General features: G+C 33.8%; 1 protein-coding gene across 1 annotated transcript; it reads left to right on the forward strand.

Moving 5' to 3' along the window:
* The first annotated feature begins 551 nt into the window (after positions 1-551).
* Positions 552-3,829, forward strand: LOC116769719 (homeobox protein SIX6). Its single transcript, XM_061522632.1, has 2 exons — positions 552-3,136; positions 3,248-3,829. The coding sequence occupies exon 1, from the start codon at positions 657-659 to the stop codon at positions 1,464-1,466; it is 810 nt and encodes a 269-aa protein (XP_061378616.1). The 5' UTR covers positions 552-656; the 3' UTR covers positions 1,467-3,136; positions 3,248-3,829.
* Positions 3,830-22,604: the final 18,775 nt, after the last annotated feature.

Genomic DNA, 22,604 nt, shown 5'->3' on the forward strand with positions numbered 1-22,604 from the left:
AGTCGCCGTTGGTACTTGGAAGGAATGGTTTTTATTGGAACTTTTCGTCGTGACTCATTACAGAAGCACCGGCGGTTGCTAGTCGTCTTGAAGGACTTATTATGATACATTCTAAGTTGGCCGGCCCGAGCTGAACGTTATATCAAAATGAAATATCTGGTACGAGATAAATAATTAAATGTTTGATCGAACAGACGGCCGTTAATGAAGTAGGCGTGTATGTAGAGCGTATGAAGCGATGAGGTACTAATTTATCGATCGGTGGCGGAACATAGACCAAATAAAAGCTGGTAATCCACCCGGATGAATATATGGAGGCTATTAATTGAAGGTTCGCAGGTAATCTATCGAAGCGGCGGCGCAGACCGGGCGCTGCACCCGCCGGCGAGGGGTACGCGCGGTGTGTGTGACGGATCATGGCGGCGCGGGGGGCCCGCGTCCCGCCGCCCTCGTTAAACGCGCCCGCCGGATACGCGCCGCGGCGCGGTTGAAAGCTATCCGGCCCCCGAGCGGAGGACGCCCGATTGGCCGCGCAGCCTCCCGCTCCGTAACCGATAGCCAATAGCCGCGGGCTCCGAGCACGCCCTCCCTCGGCTAGGGAGCTCCGCCGTCCGCGGCTCAAACGGCGCGCGACTCCGGCGCGCACACTCGCACCGATGCGCGGCTCCTGGGACGAGTCCACGACGGCGGCGCTGCACGCGCGCATCCTGGAGGCGCAGCGCGGGCCCGCGGCCGAGCCCGCAGCCTGCGCTGACCCACCCGCGCCGTTGTCTCTGGCCGCGCTCGAGCTGGCCGCTCCGACTCCTCTGCTGCCGCTACCCACGCTGTCCTTCAGCGCGGCGCAGGTGGCCACCGTCTGCGAGACCCTGGAGGAGAGTGGTGACGTGGAGCGCCTTGCGCGCTTCCTGTGGTCCCTGCCGGTGGCACACCCCAACGTTGCCGAGCTGGAGCGCTGCGAGGCGGTGCTTCGGGCGCGGGCCGTTGTCGCCTTCCACGCCGGCCGCCACCGGGAGCTCTACTCGATTCTCGAGAGACATCGGTTCCAGCGCTCGAGCCACGCGAAACTACAGGCTCTATGGCTCGAAGCCCACTACCAAGAGGCCGAGCGACTCCGAGGCCGTCCGCTCGGCCCCGTCGACAAATACCGCGTGCGGAAGAAGTTCCCCCTGCCGAGAACCATATGGGACGGCGAACAGAAGACGCACTGCTTCAAGGAACGGACGAGGTCGCTGCTGAGGGAGTGGTATCTCCAGGACCCGTATCCGAACCCCACAAAGAAACGCGAGCTGGCGGCGGCGACGGGCTTGACGCCGACCCAGGTGGGCAACTGGTTCAAGAACCGACGCCAGCGGGATCGCGCCGCCGCCGCCAAGAACCGCTCCGCCGCCCTGGGCCGGGGCTTCGCCTCTTCGTCCACCTACGACGAGGACTCCGCGGACTCCGAGATCAACGTGGACGAGGAATAGACGGACCTCTAGTGTAAATACTGGTGACGTTCAGTGAGGCGAGTGTGCAGTTCACTCGGTATTGTTGTGAGCGAGTGCTTCATGTTATTAAGACCGAGCTGGTCCACGCGCTGTCCCGGGCGACAGGAGGCGCTCGGTTCAGCTCGGCCCGGCTCCGGCTTGTCGCGATCCCTCGAGGTATGACAGGGTTGATTTTAGTATTATTTGACGCTAAATGTATTTATTTATTGTTCACTTATTTATAAACGATGGAAAGCCCTCCGTCAGCCTTCCCGGAGTATTTTAAGTTCTAAGATGCTGCCAATTAAATACGATTTATTTATCATATCACTATTAGATGTAAACTATTATGGTTGTAGATTGTTCGTGGGATAGAGTTTTATATTAGGGAGTGTAGACGGTACCTGAATCTGAACATCACTGCTGGCGATTGGAGTTAGTTGACGATTAGGTCTCTATGACGACTTGCATCATCAGAATTAAGAGACGCTGTAATAGGCTTTTGATTATTTAAAACGTTCTATGTACCGGACACGTTTAGGTAAGATACAATATTCGCGCTCTACAACAAGTAGGCCTATTCGAAGACTAGATACATATACTGTTATATTCTGCCGTAATAATAGTGAAGATTCAGTACAATATTCACAACTAATGAACGAAATATACATTGATTGTGCTATTAGTAGAAGAGTAATAATTTTTAGAAAACAAAAAAGTTTCCTTAGAAAATTTAATTTAATTGTTAAATGTTCCGTAAATCGTCTGTTCCGCTATAAACATTGAGACCGTTAAAGGGCGAGCGTAGTTATAATAATGAAATTGTAACAAAAAGGTTCATGAGGTCGGCTAAGATAATTTGATCCATACTCAATAAGAAAATAATTATAACTTAAAGGCCATAGTACGTCGGCCTCCGTGGAAATTACACACGTCTTGTTGGGAAGAAATAATTATTTGCATAAATATAGGCAAATCAGTATGTAGCATCGTAATTTATATGAAAAATAAAAGTCAAGAATCTTACCGTTAAATGTAGTTGAGACCGAGTTTAATATTCAATCATGGTAGATTAAAAAATAGGAAAAAAGGTATCTTTTCAAATGGTTATTATTCCTTTTTTCCTGTCTAAATATACATCACATAGAAATGTAGAAAATGTATGTCATAGAAACGGGTTTTCATTGTTAATAACAAAAAAAAACGTCAGGAACCAAATACGGCGTTTGAGATATTCAAGAATTAATTCAACAATTATAATAACATAATTGCTATGAAATAACCTTAAAAGAGATAAAAAAATACAGTTATTTGAAAGGTACATTAGACAAGAATGCTAAGGTACGCTCCCAACTGCTCATAGTTTTAATCGTTATAATGTATTAATCAATCGAAGGAGGTACATTTATAAAGCAACATGGATGAATGAAAATTGTATTGACCGTTAATATTAAAAAAAAAAAAAGTAAAAATGCTCTCATTGTCATTTTTCAGCAGATTCTTTCGTCTGATTTATTGCTTTAATTTAATTCTTGTTTGTACAAATGAATCCCTATGAGTTAATAGATTTATGTTTTAAGACATATAATGTGATTGTGAATCGATATCTTTTTCGATACAAAATTAAGAGTGATTTTTTTTAAGCCAATCATCATCAGACAGTATCGCTGGTGAGAAGAATATTATACGTTCAATTGACTTTTTAATTAAGATTGTAGTATAATGAAATATTTTATAGAATGTTATGGAAAGGCGAATTAATTGAAATTTTTTTTTTTTAGAAAATCCAATTCAACGAAAACTATGATATTATCTGTGCATGTAAAACGGATTTCATAAACTATTGTTTAGACAGGTCGGCCGCCATGTTGTTATTGTATCTGAGATATCCTTAATATTTTTGTAAATTTCTTTTTGAACTCATCCGATAGCAGCTGTCAGAGAACGAGAAATGTTTTATATGTATATACAATTATATTATGTTAACAATATTATGAATCTGCTTATTTATGTAACAACAATAAAATAACACAGAATAATATTATACGATATATATAACAAAGAACGAATTTTATGTAATTAATGATTGTGAACTATGAAAAAAAAATACGTAGCTTCAATAACCACCCAGTTTGTAAATATATTAGATAATTATCGATTACCATTGTATATATTTGTTTTGTACGTGCAATACATGTTTGTTATATATGTGAAACAGTTTCACGGAAGCCTATTACAGTGACACGTGAACTATATGAGTTATAAGACGAGTGTAAAAATGTATTATAAATGTAAATATATTGATACAGTCATTAAAGTAAATTGTTAATAAAAATATATTCGTAAACAAAAAAAAAATGGAAGCCGAATATTATTTCTCCCTGTTATATATTAATTTAATTTTTTTTAATTTCAAACGACGAAAATTTAAATTTAGAAGGCCATTTTGAATGTTTTAGGACTATTTGTCAGTGATTTGACATTTGTCATAGCAGCGTATAATCAGTACAACGATTATATTATCAAATGCTTTCTTTACGTAAATGATACGTAATAAAAAATGAATAGTACGTAATTACTGCATCGTCACGTAACAATTTGTAACACAATAGCCAATACTTTTATATAAAAATTAATTTAATTTAATTTTACAATCAGTCTGTTTGTGTCACGATTAGCGGGAATGTAAATGTTTATAAAAATTATAATTTCAATAACTCAAACACGAAACCAGACACTAACTTTATAATTACATTCAATCATTTATTATTTAAAACACAATTACTTGAATGAAAATGAAAACTGTTGTTAGGGAAAAATTTTTTTTTTATTAATTTTGTGTTCAAGTATCGAGTGGTTGTATCAAATGATTCTAGCTGTATATATTAAAGAGTTTAATAATATATAAAGGCCTCTCGTATATATAGATGAATATTCCGTTTAACTATTGTATTTTAAAACACTTCTTTCTAACCTCCAGTTATCGCGAAAGGTGATAAATTTAAGTGCGCCCCTTCGTTACTCGAGTCTGTCACTATCCGTTGGTTATGGAACGGTAAATACATTGTAAAAATAAAGAAAAATATATAATTTGAATATATATACGAAATAAATTTTTGCTTTGTATGAATTGAAAATTTCCAAATGCTTTAAAATGTTTGAATTAATTTTGCACAGTCGTTTTGTTGTTAGGTTTTTAATTGCACGCTGTTTTTTTTACGGAAATTTAATTAACAAAAAAGGATGCAATGATTTAAAATACGAATCCATTTCCTGTTTACGGTTTTGAAAGTTTATTAAATCGATAAATGTATTTATACACAATGCATTCAGACGGATAGAGATGTCAAGATTTACTAAGCGATTGTTGTAGACGCATTCAATATGGCGACGTTCTTAATTTGAAATAGTGAAGTCAAACCGGCGGGAAAAATAAAACATCACATAATGCTATCAATCATTAGTTTTATAATAGTTATCTGTAAAGATAAAAGAAATTCGTCTTACTTGGACTATTTAGGACTAAAGAAGGGCTGTACGGGTATGGCTGATAAGTGGTGGAGAGGTAGCTTAGAACCAAGGAAAGGACAGGATACTTTTCATCTGATTGAAAAAGAAGAAAAAAATAGTTTATCAAAACCAAAATCTTCTTATGTACTATCTTTATGGAGTAATAGAATTCGCCCGGTCAGCTATACATTACTAATTTTGAAAGTAACGCAGACGAAGTCGCGGGAAAAATCTAGTATAATATAAATAAATTAAGTGACGATCTAAATACTATCTGATATAAGCTGGTTTCAGAAACTAACGTTTAATAATGAGAAAATCAAGTCTATCTAGATTTGGACAACAATAATTTAATATTTTTTAAAGATATTTAAATATTTTTAAATATAAAAGCAGTACAAAAAGATGACATTTCGAAATTATTTCAGAATTAAGATTTTTTCTTATCTGTTGAATAAGATTCTGAATAAGTATTGCTCTGTGATGATTTAACATCTAGACATTATACCACGATTAATTCCATGTCCCCTTATTAACAGAAGAATATGATGGAACTGATGTTTGTGATGGAATATCAGGTCAGTATTCCTAATAATAATAAAATATACGATTGGTTTAAAAATTATAATGTCCTATTTAAAGGTTAAACTAACTGATAAACTAGCTTATTAGTTCAGCTTATGTTATTGCAATACAATAAACACGATATCTGTACGTAAATAATAATGTAGGAGTTATTTAATTAACAAGTCATCCGATCACAATGATTTAGTGACATCGCTACATTGATTACCTTCCCGTTTGTTAGACGCTGTCAGAATGTGGTCTGGCTTTTTAAGGAAATCTCAAGTACGCCTAAATGAAGCCAATGCGACTTTTATGGAGAACTTGCATCAGTAAGTCATCGGCGAACTCTAAATGTAACAAAACACGTATGTCCGTGTGTTTTTATGGCAGTATCAAACAATTAGTGAACAATGAATGTGGTTAAGGAATTTTAGTTTTCTTGTTTACGTTTCTGGTGGCGAATTTCGGTATGGTTATCGAATATGGGATTTTATATGAAAATGAAGGAAATGTTCTGTTTGTTGTGTATATAAAACACATTGTAGTTACACAAACAGCAGTGTAATGGGTGTATTGTTTTCAACATGTCCGCTACGAGATGTCCGCTACGAGTCAACGTCAAAGATATGTCTTCGCTAATTACGAGATAAATTAATCAGTCCCCGGCATTTAGCTTTACCGTTTGCTATTTGCATTCCGCAACCGTTTCTCATCAGAGACAAACTATTACTTAAAAAAAGTTTTATCCATCTAATTACATCGCATATTGTGGGAACAGAGTTAAATAAAATGATTTGATCAGTTTCCTTTGTTTATTTATTATATATTAACTTTTTTTATATAAATTCTAACTGATACAAGAAAAATGAGATAGTATTTGTATAAGTATGGTGTCACTTTTTAAAACCGGTAAGCTCGCTGTCAAAGTTACACGTAGTTTTTTTTTTAACAAACGCTAAGTCTTGGCGTCAGTCGGACAAGATAATTGCTCAGAAATAAATCAATTAATGAGCTATCCTAACGGTAATAACATATTCAGCCAATATCGCAACAACGGTCTCATTAGAAATATAAAGTGCAAAGTTATCAGAATTGGTATTATAAATATTGATATGAGATTATTAATGTTTATATTACAAGGTTTTTTTTTTGTAGGCCTATTGATGCCTGTACAAATCGTTCTTGTTCCCGCCGTCGCTGTCACGCCATTTGACAGCTCGTTTTTTGTTTTGAACTTTATCTATACAGCCTTTTTGCTTTTATATCAAACTCTTTGGACATGAATATTAAATCTGTTGGACGGTGAATGTTTATTTTATGCGTTGACGCCTGTCTTATAGGCGCCTCTTAGCTTAGTCTTAATTATTGAACATCATAAATTTAAAAGCTATTGTTCGTATGAAATAAATATTAATATAATGTTTTAAACTCTTGGATCTCCTTGGAGAATGTCTTGTAGTTTAAGTTATTCAACTGAATTATTTGTAAATATTATTATAATGATGTTACCAAAACATACCATTCTTAGAAAATGCCATACTTATATCACGAAGAGTTCTGGCAATGATCGTATTGAATAGTTTCGTAAATATTTTTGTACAAACATATTTGATGTGATATATTTTTGCGTGTACGAGTGATGGATGGTCCGCCTGACAATTAATCATTGCCTGGGCTAGTCCGAAACTAATTATATAAATAATACCCTCGAGGCATTTCACTGTTTTGTATCCGTTTTTTGGGGAAAATTTATTGTCACCCTTTTCCCGTTACAATACAGTTATTTATGTATGTGAAAAGATTTACTATTTTTTAAAATTGTATATAAAAATATAAGTTTAATATCTATTTGGATGTTAGAACTTGTCTAGAACTTGTCTATGGATAAACTTAATTTACAAAACAAATTCTTCTTTTATTTCAAGATGCCTCTGTAGATAATATTTATCTCCTTAAAATGTAAAGGAATCAAAAACAAAACAGAGTTCGGAGTAAGGGGTTCAAAGGCTACAAATTAAGATTTAATAATATTTTTTTTATAGACGAGACTTAATAACCTAAGACTATTACGTCATATCCTCTATATTGTCCATGGAAACAATACAGACTAAATAACAATAATCTTTATGTAGATTAAATAAATCTATTTTTTAAACAAATTTTTTTATTACGAAGTTAAAATTCACAAAATGAATATACATCCTTATAAACTAATGTCGTAAACTAGCGACTGTAATATGTTATTATTATCAAACAATACTAAGTAATAACCAATTGTTATCGACCACTGAGTAACGATAACATTTACTTTAAGGGTGTTTAATACTGTGTGAGGGCCCCGTGAAAAGTAACACTCACCCCACGAGGGTGAAGCTTAGGAAATTACAACTAACTCTCAAGACGTCGACTCTGTTCAATTAATGCTTTATAACAATGCAACAACGTCTGGTTTTAAAATTATGAATGCGATTAAAGAGTAGCTAATGTGTAATTGATTTTTACCAATTCGTTTAAATCACTGTTAATAGATTTCAGGATAGTTACGTTTCTACTAATTTATTTGCACGTATATTGTTTAAGTTGATTGCATTTATGTTGGTTGATAAAAATATTGAAGGAAACTTAATTGTAGTATTGTACCTGATAAGTTAATGTATCGTCTGGACAGAAAAGTAGAGAAGTGAGAACGGAAAGAAAGTTTAGGAGATGATTAAAACTCGTTACTGAGGAGTATTTCCGATGTTAATGATGTTCTATGTTAGGTTAAATAAATACTAAAACTATATCCCTTTTCCCATTTCTTTTAAGCAAGGTTTTAGTCTGTCTGTTAAAGGTAAAATGTTACACATAAGACGCCCAAAATAAAAATAATATTTCTTTCTTTTAATGTGTAACGCTACACAGTGCAATGGATAATTCAATCTCAATTGTCAGTCAACTTGTAAGTAGGTATATCGAATATTGTATCGAGTGAGAGTGGTCGTTATTGTAACGTTTTGTCCAAATCAATTAAGTGTTATTTGTCGCAAGACGTCTGCCGCCCGTGTTTTGATTGTTGATAGGTTGTGTCCCGCGAGGCTCCGCGGCGGCCCGTCGGGGAGCGTCGAGGAGCGCCGGGGAGCGTCGAGGAGCGCCGGGGAGCGCGCCTGTATTGATATCGAGTGTTTGATAACTTGGATATTACTAGATGTTTACAGTTTACACTAAGATAATAATATTTACTTAAAAGTAACGAAAAATACGAACAGTTTAAGTATTTTTTGTAAATCTTAATGTACATATATGTTTTTTTAATGATTTCATAGCGAAAACGTCTTTTAGTTTTTATGAAATGAAGTTTGTAGGAAATCTATTAAACCTCTGCGTTCCAGGCTGTATCTTCAAAACCTTATCTAATGATATATTAAAAAAAAATCAACCGTCGTCCGTGTATTAGCTACAAGATACACGACACAGTGATCCGACAACCCTAACTGGCGTCGAATTGCGAAGACGAATCCAATTTGGCTAATTTGGGTCCCATTTTTGTATACAATTACATTAAATTACAGCTTCTAATAGTTTGTGTCAATAATTATTCTGATTAATCTCATTACAGATATCGCTTGAAACAAAATTTAATTTATAATATTGGTACTTCTTGTTTTGATTGTGAAAACGTAATTTTGGTTTTGTAATTACTATAAAATAATCCCATATCTATACAGTAATATGCATGCATGCATGATAAACATATACATGCATCCATTACTAATGATCGGTAGGATATTTTGGATTAGAACAGCTGTCACAGAATTCTTAGAAGAATATTATTTATTTATTGTTATATATTTTAACCTAATGTGAAAATAAAACACATATTTCACTATCCCTATTTAATTATAATCAATCACACACAATCCAATACAAAAAGGTTTTAAGCAACAGCCTTCCTCTAATGAGGGTTAAACTATCTTTAGGCCAAACGACCCGGTTAAGCCGGAAGGATGACAAAGCTTTTAAATACCTCAGCTATCTACCAGATAACCGAAAGGAAAGAAATGCTCTCTGAATCAGTTCTTAGGCGAATAGATTATTAGATAAGCACTAAGTTAAGAAACTTCAGGATGAAGCTTATAGAAGGCGTAGAAAATATAAAATAATATAAAAAATATATCCGCCCGTCCGTAAAGTGATTTGAGGGCCCAACTCAATAACGAGTATCGGGTCCCGGGGGATTGTTTTATGAAGTCCCGTGTTCTTCCCTTTTGTTATTTGTTATTTAAATTGTGCTTTAATTGTGATGGGACGACATCTATCAATGTTATTAATAAAATTTCCTGAATTATCTAATTATATCACGACTAATGTCATTTTAGATTCGTTATTTTTTTTATCGTAATCTATGTGAAATGTCAAATTTATACGATCAGTGGTCGAGAGTCTTAAGGTTCCGACCTGGTCCTAGTTACTTTAAACAATGACATTACTGTATTTAAATAATACTGAGTGTACACGAAGCGTCACCCTCTCGGCCAGCAGCCGGCAGCGCGGATATTACGACCGACACTACAGATATTATAAATTGAATATAGAGTAAACAGTATTATATTATATTTATTGAGATCTTACTTTTATTGAGATGTATAAAATAGTTTTTTTTTTTTGTATATTTCCGAAGCACAATACAATAGTATGATTTTTTTTATACAACCCATAATCGAGACAACACTATTCCGTTATGTTGTCTGTGTAGGCAACAAAGTATTTATATAAATTTCGTTGTGTTCTTATGGACATAATTAATTTTATCGTTATAAAATATATGCTAGCATAATAATGGCTGTATTGATGTGAAGTAACGTCGTAAAACATTATAAGTGTTTTATAAACAGGTCATTATTTTGATGGACGACGTCGTGTGATGAAATTATGTGATGCTAATATTATGTTAATATTTGTTGATAATGTACCGAGATAACACAAACTGCTTCTTGTATTTTCTAACATAGCTATATGTGTATGTTATAGACAAAACTACAGTACAAAACCGACTAGACTTGTTAAACAATCACTGGTATTGGAAAGAGTTTTTATGAAAATAGTTTATGAGTCAACGATATTAATTGATCGTGGATATAGTGTTGGACTTTACTACATTGTGCGGTTGAAATAATAATTTTTTAACACATAACAATTACGAGTAATTCCTAACATTTTTCTTTATATCCGAACATGAATGTTGCCTCGCTATTAGTTTCTATGAAGACTAATTGCACTTGCATCATATTACCATAATATTACACGATTCTTGAGAAAAGCAGCTGTTGTTTATCATATTTTTTCTAATTTTCACTTAATAAACTTAATTTGTGTCGCGTATAATTTAATTGCGCCATTTTAGTTGTCCGTGTGACAGATTACGTGTTTGACAGTAGGTAACTGAAATCAAATTTTAGTGCGACCTCATAATATCCCTGAATAGATAGACAAAACAGCATCAGGACAAAATATTAGAATGAAACTGTGGTCTAAGAATATTTCTTGCTTCTATAGAATCCGCGACTGAAATTTTTGGTGGTGGATTCGATATTATCCAATAAGACATTGTTATACACGTAAATTTAATATACACACGCATATATAATAAGTTTTACTTCACGATAAGGTTGTAAAGGTTATCGGAATATACTTTATGTATGCGATTAATTACGTTGCGTGAATGTAAATGTATGATTCAACTAATTTAATAATCTGCTTGATTGCTTTACTTTTCCGCCTCGAAGAACGGCTGCGATGGAAATAGAAAAAATATCGATTGCGTTAACACAGGATTCACACGAATTTGCAAAAGCTATTGCCTTCTTGCTATTCTGTAATACAAATTATAAACCTCACTTACTTAATTACGTCGCATGACACAAATTTGAAAATAATTAATTTGTTGTCTATGGAAAATCATCTAAACTCCGTTGTCAATCGAACATTTAAGAGGTTAGAATAGTTTGAATGCCTTTAAAATTAATATTACCTCAAAATATATTCAAGATAACGAAAAATCTATTAATTTATGTATATATATATAATTACCTAGTTTAAAATGTAAAAGTGAACTGGCAGGGCAGTATCCGTGTATGTTAATACGCGTGTAGCAGCTGTAAGGGTTATTTTTTTCTCATCCCATGATGTTACGGAGACAAAACGCTAATATAATTATGCACAATTTCTAATTGCTATAAATGTCAAGCAGGAATATCTTACTGGACTATAACGTAAAAACTGCTGATACATTTAAATGTATTCGATTATACATATCCGTAGAAGCGGGGTGAATTTATTATGATGTCAACGTTGTTTAGTAAATTGACCAGTTTTTATCTGCGGTTACGTCCGCGTGGATTCCAGAATTGGGATCGGACTGAAAATATACAATAGATGTGACTACCAGAGTCAGCCATGAAGTTTTTTTTTTCGATTGGATAACGTATATTATGACTCCATCCGTTGATAGTTGAAAATTAAGTCGCAAGCGGCGTTACCTCAGTGATAACTAATACACTCTTTTCATGAAGAGTCCTAAATTATAACTTGAATGAAACACAGACGCGGGTGACCTGTAGCATTCCTTTGCTGTGCTCATGAGGATGGAGAAAGCTTATCGCTTTGTGCTAATGCGGGGACTACAGCGATAGGATGGAGGCCCACTGTCTGTGTCACTTCGTAGACACAATTAATATGCGAGATTACATGCAGACTAACGTGGATTTCGCCATAAATTATAGTCTTTGTTATATTTTGATGTATAAACTAAAGTAATTTAAAGTTTCATGAAATAAATGTTACGTTATTTTTGCGTGAAAGCCCACACACGTCCACACTCCGTGCACTCAATACATACAAACTTCCCTGTATACAATATATATATCAACAGATTTCTTTATTTCCTTGTCCCAAATAAAAACTATCTCTGTTTAGTTCAAATAAAAAATATTTTGTAATAAATAAATTTAAAACGATAGGTTACGGTTACGTGCAAAATAATTGTATTTGTAAAAGTAGTTTAAATTAAAGTCTTGATTTTAATTAAGATATTCGATGTTAGATTTTTATTCAAAGTTTTAAATAAAATATTATCTTAAATGAAAAGTTTGTTAGATAAACTGAAAAGAGATTTCTAATTGGAAATAGTAAGACTGAATATGAGGCTTTGTTAAAATATTAAAAATCCAGTTTTAAAAGAACAGCTCGGGTAAGTCGTTGATTATTTCATCCAGCAGGTAACAGGTAACAGGTAACAGGTCATAGGCTACACGGCACGTGTCAATTTTTGTTCAATCTGTCAGATTTCCGACGCCGGCTTTACTTCCGGCGCGGAAACGAATCCGCAGGAACCTTCTGACATCATGGCTGTTATTTTGTAAGTATTTGTTATAATATACATTTGTTTTATAATAAAAAAAACACTTCTGTATTATAAAAAATATATTATCATATAAGTTTGAAGTAAAAAAATAAATATTGATTTCTCTTCTTGTGTAATTTAGCAATGTCAAAAGATTTTCGCATATTATTTATGGACTCAATCGAAATATATATATTGGCAGTTTTTCACCATCTCGAGTGAAAATCCCGTAAATTCTTCGACATAAACAACAAATATATTTTTTATAATAATACTCACAAGCCACTTAAAGTCCATCCAAAACAAAAAAGTGATTAAATTCAGAATCTACTTTTTTCAATGTTGGTGAAAACAATACATGAGCAATATTCTTTCATAATAATGTCTTAAGTATTTCCTGTTCGTAAACAGTAAAAGTTTTTCAATTCTCGCCGAGTTTTGCGGCCGGTAGTCGTGGGGCGAAGTCCCAAGGGAAGGGCTGATTCAATTCCACCGTCATCGCGTAACAATTGATCGCTCCGGTGTTACAGGAGTGTAGTCTATCTGGTAAGACGGAACATAAACATTATATAGCAATCCATGGTTCTGAATCCGATGTTAAGACAAGGAGTTTAAATTCGACTTCTGCTAGATATGTCTCAAATAAATGTTGGCTTATATAACATAATAAGAAGAGCTCACATTGGCATGTCTATGACATCCACCGTACTCTCTGGACCTCTGGTTGGTTGGTTGGTGTAAGGTCCGAAGATTACCATTTTTTTGGAAAATTGGCTTACAAGCAAGAACAAAATTCAATTCCGATGGGGCAGCCCAAAGCGCCTCAAAGTATTTATTGATTCCCGTCAAAATGATTTTTTTTATAGGGATCAATGAACTACCCATGAGATAGCAAAGTACATAAATAGCAATATTACCTTAACCTAACCTTAGGTTACTTACTCCCTTACAAAACGCCAATTTCACATGTAAGGATCTAATAAAATGACTTCTGACGACACATTACCGAACTACTTCAGTACTTCACATTTCTTGTAATTCTGATAGGTTGAGACAAAAAAATTGTATTATTTTCCAATTCTATATCTCGCTGGTAAATTTATAGTGAATCACCATTTATCAAAACGCATTATAAAAAAAAAAAATCCCCGGCGTCAAAGCAAAAGCTACGACGACTAATGCTGTATCGAAGCAGTGATAAAAGCTGTGAATATTTCAAAACAAATCATAATCTCCCACCAGATGATAAAATATATTTTAAGTGAGACAAATATGGCTGCCTAACAAAAACCGCGTCCATTATTCAGAAGTCGTAAGAACCCATCATTACGTCGTTGAGAGGCGACGGCGCGGGCGCCCGGCCCGGACTATTTCATAACAGATACAATTATTCTTAACCAGATAATTGCGTTTAAAACACTATTTTTTTTGGGATCATATTAAATTTTGATGACCATTTTAAAAGCTTTTTTTTATATATAAAATAAATATGTACTTAGTAACATCAGAGATGTTTATACGGGCGAGTTCTCGGGACTCTTTATGTATAAATGAAAATGTAGCTAAAAATATGTGAACTCATACTTACGTTATAATAACGTACTAAAATGTCATTACAACTCTAAATCAGATTTAGCAAAAGATTCGTATCAAATGTACTTTCAGATTCATTTTATTTCTTTTTTGAACAATTTAACGTCCCTCCAAAGCTAGTTTGTTTTCTACGTTAAACACATTCATTATATTTGGAAAATAAAATGATAAATTTTAAATTACGTTACAATGGTATATTCTAAGTAGGTATCTGTTTATACAGTTTTCTTTGCTAAAACACATAATATATTACATATATATACTCATGAGAAAAATGTCAAAAAAACTGCAGTTATTAAATATCACACGTTTTAAGGCCGACTTCGACGCCTGAATTTCTTAGTTTTTCACACATTATCCGATATATCGTTTAAAGCTATGTACAGGACGAAGGTCTCCGGTGTAAGCGCAGTAGGTGCTGCTGGTGAGTCGGAGCGCTGTCATTAATCACGGACATTTTTTGTTCGAAAGCGATTTTTATTCTCCTTGGAGTCGGTTCGCTCTGTGTTAATGAGAGCCGCAAGGTGGCCTTAGCTTTAATTCGATGTCATTTCGTAATATTGTAATCAGGCATCCCTTCTGTTTTTTGTTTCCCCTTCACGTTGAAAAAAATGTGTGAAATTGACAGTTGCACGGAATGCGGGGAAAACAAGGAATATCTGATGACAATTACGCCTATATAATGACAAGATTCGTTTATCTGTGTGTTAATATTTCTCGTTGTCGTACAGTCTGTGTAACTTTACCTTGTTAGAGCTGTGTGAAGACACTCTAAACGTAATGGCTCCGTTGTAAAACGTTGTTATCATTGATTTCATCACATTTACCGATCTCCTCGCGTAATGACTCCATTCGTTTTAAAATTTACCGAACTTTTTAATCTCACGGAATATTTACAATTGACTCACATTTAATTTGACAGACGTAGAGCAAGATCGCACGGTTTGAAAGTAAAATTATAGGACATAATGTGCTGATAAGTGCCGATTTCGATTATTGCTCTTGATTTTAAATAAAGTTTTAACAGCACGTTACAAATTTTTGAACGAAATTTTGTTTTGGAATGATCTAAGACTTTATTTTATATTATATATACTTTATATATTCGGATTCCTGTGAAACACATTACAACTCGTCTGTCTGTTCGTGATCACGGTCGATCGCGGTTGCTGCAAAGTAACCGAAACGTCGTTGGCTATGTAGTTATTAAAATAATAAAATACGCGCAGTAATCCGAAAAATGTTAGTTTCATTTAAACATATGATATTTAAAACAGAATTATATATATATTTTCCGATACTCATATAATATAAACAGTAATGGTATCCAAAACAAGTCAACAAACAGAGGTCCATCGCCCGCGCGGCGACAGTGACGGTGCACTACAATGTTCCCACATTCTTCGACAGTCAGGTGCCAATCTCAGATTGTTAGTTGATGTTATTATGATGTAGGAAATCATATTGGTTTATTGTTACACCGAGACAGCTTATTACCGTTTCAACTATGTACTGACAGACAGATTTTACGTATTAGTGATAAACTAATTTCGCGTTTTCTTAATGTCGTCTAAGTTATACAAGATTCATGTCTATATAAGACACGTAACTGAATTTAATCTAACAATCACGTCACAATATAAAAACAATCTCGATTTATAAGACAGCATCCTTAAATCTCAATCAGACGGGATCACGCTGAGATGCTATCTCGATGCTTCACGAGATACACGGCTAAAGTGCTGAAAAGGTGACGTTGTATTTATTAATTGACATATCTATGTGACAGGAGTTTGTCGTTCAATAAAATAGTGTTATGTCTATAATAAAAATATTATACATATTTTTACGCAAAACTTAAGTTTTGTTCCTCAAATATAGGAAGGAACTAAATTAAAAAAAGACGGAATAGGTAAGACAAAAAATACAATGAAAAAACCTGATAATATTTATGACAAAAAAAGTAGGACTTTAATAATAATATTGTTATAATTGCTCATATAATGCCAGTGTTACACCATAAACAAACACACTAGCATAATATTTATTCAAAAAACTTTTTTTCTCTGTTTGTGGGTGATTTGGCTGGAAATATTTCAAATCAAAAGCCATGGACTACATTAAGAGATCAAACGTATCTTACCCATCTCGTCTGTCAGACGATGACTCCATCGATGACGTGGGCCAGATAGCATCTGAATTAAATACGACCCTTCCATATATTTGTTTTACCTTCAATATAAAATGCTAACTAAACATTTTAATACCAGAATCGACTACCTTTTCGTTTGTATTTTGTGTCACAATGGCATTAAACATCTAAATGACAATTTAGAAACGTAATCCTCAAACTGACGAACGTGAAAGGATTTATACGACGTGGAACTGGACCGCGGAGGTTGGATTCGATATGGAAATCGATATTGGACTGGCCGAAAAGATCCGAATCATCGTGTTTGAAAAAAAAAAAGAAAAGGAATAGATCCCAGCATGTCGTAATTACGCCGTTAATAATTACAATGGCGCAAGGGGAATCAATCGTCCGTCTGCTGACGTTTCAATCAACATAGCATTGTTTGTATTATATGTTTAATATCTAGATTGTGTTACCGATATACTGGTTTTTGTGCGTCCATTGTGGGATGACGAGCAGTTTCTGACGATCCGTCTTATTGAGATGTCTTATAATTTGTTATTGAGTATCGCCTCGCCAGAATTGAATTTTTTAAATGAGCACATGACTTTTATTTCTTTAAAATTGGTTTTTGCAGTTTAATTCCACATATTACATGTATTTTTTGTTTTATTAGCTGATGTTATATCAATATTGCTTTATCACCGGTAATTAATCTGTTCACTTTTATCCGGGATTGGATTAGAGGCCGTATATATGAATCATTTTATATATTTCTTTGTTGCAGAGAAATAGTTTATTGAAAAGGTATGATTGTATCTGTACAGGAATTCCCAGCATCTTTGCTGATCTGGTGACTGGAATTTGGTGATATCGAGACGGAATTATAGATTGATGCTACCACATTGACAGAGAATTAAATTTCATATTATAATTGCACAGAATATAATTGAACCTAACCACGAAATGAAAGGTTTATTTAGTCAGTGTTGTATATTTTTTTTTTGTATAAAACAAGTGTATATATATTTTTGGATATTGATGTCAATTTATGCGAAACTTTAAGTTACTCAGGGAATTATGAAAAGGGCTATGCTGAAATTTTTACTGTCCTAGAAATGATTTCTGTTTAAGAACCAGTCTAATCTACAAACTAGACTCAAATTTGAGTTGGCTACATAACTTCAACGATCGTCCTTTGGAGTCAAAAGGCCCAAATGGTGACTTACCTATTACTTATAGGCTTATAGATTTTCCTCTGGCTTGAGCTACGTGACGAAATCTTGGTGGATTCAGAAGGCCTAAAAGCTGGCGTTGACTGATGTTGGAAGGCTATGTCCTGAAATGGTTTCCTGGATGACGGTGATGGTGAGTAATGACAGGAAGGCTTCCTAAAAACAACCTCTAATTTAAATTTCTGGAGTAGGTTTAAAATTAAAATTTGGAAAAAATTAAATTAATTTATTACATTGTCTTAGAATTCCATGTTGGTATAATGTTATGAAATATTCGAACGAAAAAAGTATAGTCCCTATACTTAGCAGTATATGATCGTGTTTTGCGAAATACATACAAAAAGTCTGCTTGACAGTCATTATAGGGTTATAGGAATCCCGAAAATGTTATCAATTAAGGAAACCTGTTTGTGGTCAGTTTTCAAGGGAAGCCTCGTAGCCATAAAAGATGATCAGGTGATGAAAATGAGACTGCTTAAATTAGTAATTAAATTAAAATTTATATTTAAAAATGTTAAAATCATACAAAATTCTACTTTGGCTTTGTAGCAGTGTCATAAAATTCAAAGTTTTTGTTTCAACTCCCGTATCTTGAGTAAACATCGTCAAAATAAAATTACAAACGTTTAAAGAACCTCCTCCTTTTTTGAAGTAGGTTGAGAAGGAAACAGACAATTTTCTTATAAAAAAACACATATACTTATCGTATGTGAGCGTAATATATTAACTAACATTATACGAGTATAGTAACATTTTGTATATATTATTAACACAAACAAATCTATTCACATAAAACATGTTTCGTAAATCAAAGAAATCGACTTGCTCGTAGTCTCTAACTTAATTTATTTAAACAAAATTCATATTATTGTAATGTCCTTATTTAAAATCCTATAATTGACTATTGAAATAATTACGATTAAAACGACCTTCAAATGATGTCTTAAATATATTATAATATAATTTGAAACACTAATCGAGTTAAAAAAATGAAGGAAAACTTTCGCTTGGTGCGGACAAAAACAAAAGTATATATAACACGCTAAAGAGTAACACATCCTTATTTATTATATCAATGCATTGACACGACCTTATCTCCTAGCGGAGTTTTTTAACCCACGTCAATCCTGCTCCCAGACAGTATTGGATCCACGTTCCTTTGCTATCAGATTAAAAAGTTAAACCACAATAAAATTGTCTATAATTACTTGTATCCAAACGGCTTATCTTCGGTTGGCGCGAACTGGCGGTGCCAATTTTAGCGTACACTTAGTTTAACGTATAAGGCTATGTCAGTTTTTAAGTTGGTAGAACACGGAATATAAATCAGCATTGCACATAAATAATCGCAGTTATCTTTGCCATATTGGTGCTATTGATAAATTGTCTATGGCTTATTTAATAGAAGGTTAAATTGCTATTTAATATGTTATTGTTATGAATAACTTTATACAAAGAAGTTGTGAATACAGAACAACGTTAATAATACAATAGAACTTTACTAATATCAAGCCAGCTGTAGCTTTGTGACAGTTGATTACTAGATTTCAAACTTTAAAACTTTGTTAAAATACTAGTCCGTAAATATTTTCTCTACAATCTCTATGCGAATTGCTATATATGTCTTTCAATGCGATGAAAACAACAGCGAGTAAGTAAAACAAAATGTTCCAACAGTCACGTTACAAGTTATTAATGTTATTCACAATTAAATTAATTTATAGACCCATTAAACATTTTCCATAAAAAAACTCACCCTCCGATTTCCGATACAAAAACTATCGACGCACTACCAAGGACGGGACCCGTAGTTTATGATGGGCACCTAATATAAAACAATAATTAATTATAATGTCCCTCGTACTTCTGCTGGATGTATCTTAAAACGCTGCACCTGACGTAGCCCTCGACAAAAACATCTACCGTTATGAAGTTCAACGTAATGAAGCACGTTGTATGTATTGTGAGCCACATGCCAGTGACTTGCGGAATACGGAATAAAATAAAGAGCTCCGTAAAATATTTTTAGGCTAATATTATGATAGTTTGATAATGGGCCGCGTCTTCGGATTCGGGTCAGAATTTACTGTCGCGTAGTTTAAATTCTAAATCATTAGGTGACTGGTGCTCCGAGCGTTAAGAACATAACCTTTTACCTGATAGGGTAATAGATAATATTAAATTTATTTGCATTAGCATTTTCCAACTTGTTAACATCGACATAAAGACCCTCAGCGTGTATATTTTTTTTATTTTATAGTTGAATTAGTTACAATGCAGCCGCGGAATTCCAGGGCATTATTCAAACATATAAAAGTATATTTTTTTCGCTTTTAATGCTTTTGTTAAATAAAATATTGTGGAGGATGCTTGTTATTTTATAAAATGATTATTCATCAACAATTACGTGAGGATTTTATTTTGTTTTTGTATCAAAACGAGCGAGTCGTCTTCAGAGCCCTTCAATACAAAAGACGGGTGCCTTTAGCCGCCATTTTGTTGTTTGCGGTTTTCAATGGTCTATTGAAGAGATCGCGTATAGTGAGTCTGTTTGTGTGTATTGCTTTTGTAACCAGATTTTGATGAGAAATTCAAGATTAATACTGTAACAGTAGGAGGTCTCATAAAGCTTTACAATCGGACCGAAAACAAATGTTTTTTTTTAAGTACTTGTAATGAATATTATTTTGCGCAGAACATTTAACCCTTCCCGTTTAACGGCGCGTTATTAACCTATACTGACATACAATGCTACCGCTTCATTTACGAGTATATAGAAAGTGGAGCACCATGAAGTGGTTTTAGATATGTTTGTATTTTATCTTAATAAAATCGTCAAAAAAATATTAAAGATCCTACTAAGCATTCAATAGAATTTTTTAGTTAGGTTAGGTTTAAATAATATTATATTTGATAATTATGAACTAGAGAAGTTACAAAATGATTATATGAATTTATGCAAATTTCATAAATTTAATGTTCTTTATAAATAAGGCAACAATTTTTTCTCATTCGAGTAAACTAACAATAAAATTATGAAGTATAATATTCGTGGTAGTAGAAGCGAGAAGAACCAGTATTTTTTTTTTTAATAAACCTCAGTTACAGACGTTAATGTCTTGTAACAGATTTCAAGACTATAATTATTCTCTATCCATAACATTGAAATGTACAACTATATTGGTTAAATCAAAATGTAGGTTATTGCCAGCGTAATATACAAATTTCCCTAATTAATGCATATAATCTCTATTATGAAATCCACTTAGGAAATTAAATTTCTAATACGATAAGAAAATAAAAAGGTCCGCCCTTATATATTTTTAAATAATTTAAATTACGTGTGTAATTGATTATATCTATATTATAGTCTGTATAATCTAAACTTCTGCCAGCAAGGATTTAAAAAATAAACAAAAGTCGATTGCATATTAAATGTCATCCTTTCACAACGTTAATTCTAATGTCATAGTCAATACAGCGTTCAATTAACGAGGGTAAATCAAATGCGCATCCGTCAGGAGGCGACAAATTAAAATAAATGGCGGCCGTCCCGTGTTGTCAGTTTAAAATATTAAAACGCCATTTGAGGGGCGTCTCAATGTGTCAATAAAGACATGTTTGTTGTGCTCGCGCCTAATTAGACTGTGAGATATTTCAGAGCACAGATTATCTTAGCTTTTTTATTTCTTACACTTAATAGTGTTGTTTGTTTAAAAGCCTCATTGTTATTAACAATAACAAATAACTGTATTATTCTATAAATTGTTTAACGAAAAAATGCGATTGATTTTGTTTATTTATAATTATTAATTAAGTACTCATAAAATCTTTGAAAAATTATTTGGGATGTATAGAACCGATAATATATAAGAATTGACATAAACATTGTATTAAATTTCAGATCTTCGATAGAATCTTTTAGTTTTGATTAAAACTCCTTTTACTGTACAGAAAAATGTGTTTTTTAATAATGAAAGCTGATTTATTTTAATGCTTTGTCAAATAAAAGTTTTCAGTAAACGTGTTTCATGGTGTCTGGTGTCGTGTATACAAAAGTTTTGTTCTGGTTTAAGATAATAACGAACGAATCCACTCATATGATAATAATCTCAAGCCGTACTGGTTGGAATAGAAAAATTATTTAATTTTGCATAGAATATTAGAATAGGCCTTAAAAACACTACCCGTAATAACCCAAGATTATTAAGTTTTTAACTAAAACAGAGACAATGTATTCACTTAAGGACCTAAATTGTGAAAACGCGTAAATGTTTCGCCTTTAAAGGTTATCTCACCGCTACCTTTAAAATAATAATTAAATATGTTCTAAAATAATACCTGCCAGCCTGAACAAATATTGGATTCCCGTGGGATTATAAAAGCACTTCCTTGTTACTTTCCTCTTAACATTTCGTGTTAACGGGAGTTATTAATCTCGGATAAAACTGTTTTCTTTTGATGGTCCTAAGTATATCATATCAATCGGAATAGTGTCGCGGAAGCTTGCTATTAACAAAATATATACGTTATACATATTTGATAAACTTGTTTGGACCTATATCTTATTGTCAAATAACTTGACATATGAGTATAATGTTCTTTAATAAATTATATATATATATATCCTTATATCGAGCACCGTTTAAAACCGATCCTTAATGCACTCCAGGATCACAGACACGATAGTTTAGTTAGTATGACAACTGAAACGCGAT

Source organism: Danaus plexippus, chromosome 14 (genome assembly GCF_018135715.1).
Source record: "Danaus plexippus chromosome 14, MEX_DaPlex, whole genome shotgun sequence".
In the NCBI taxonomy this organism is placed as follows: Eukaryota; Metazoa; Arthropoda; class Insecta; order Lepidoptera; family Nymphalidae; genus Danaus; species Danaus plexippus.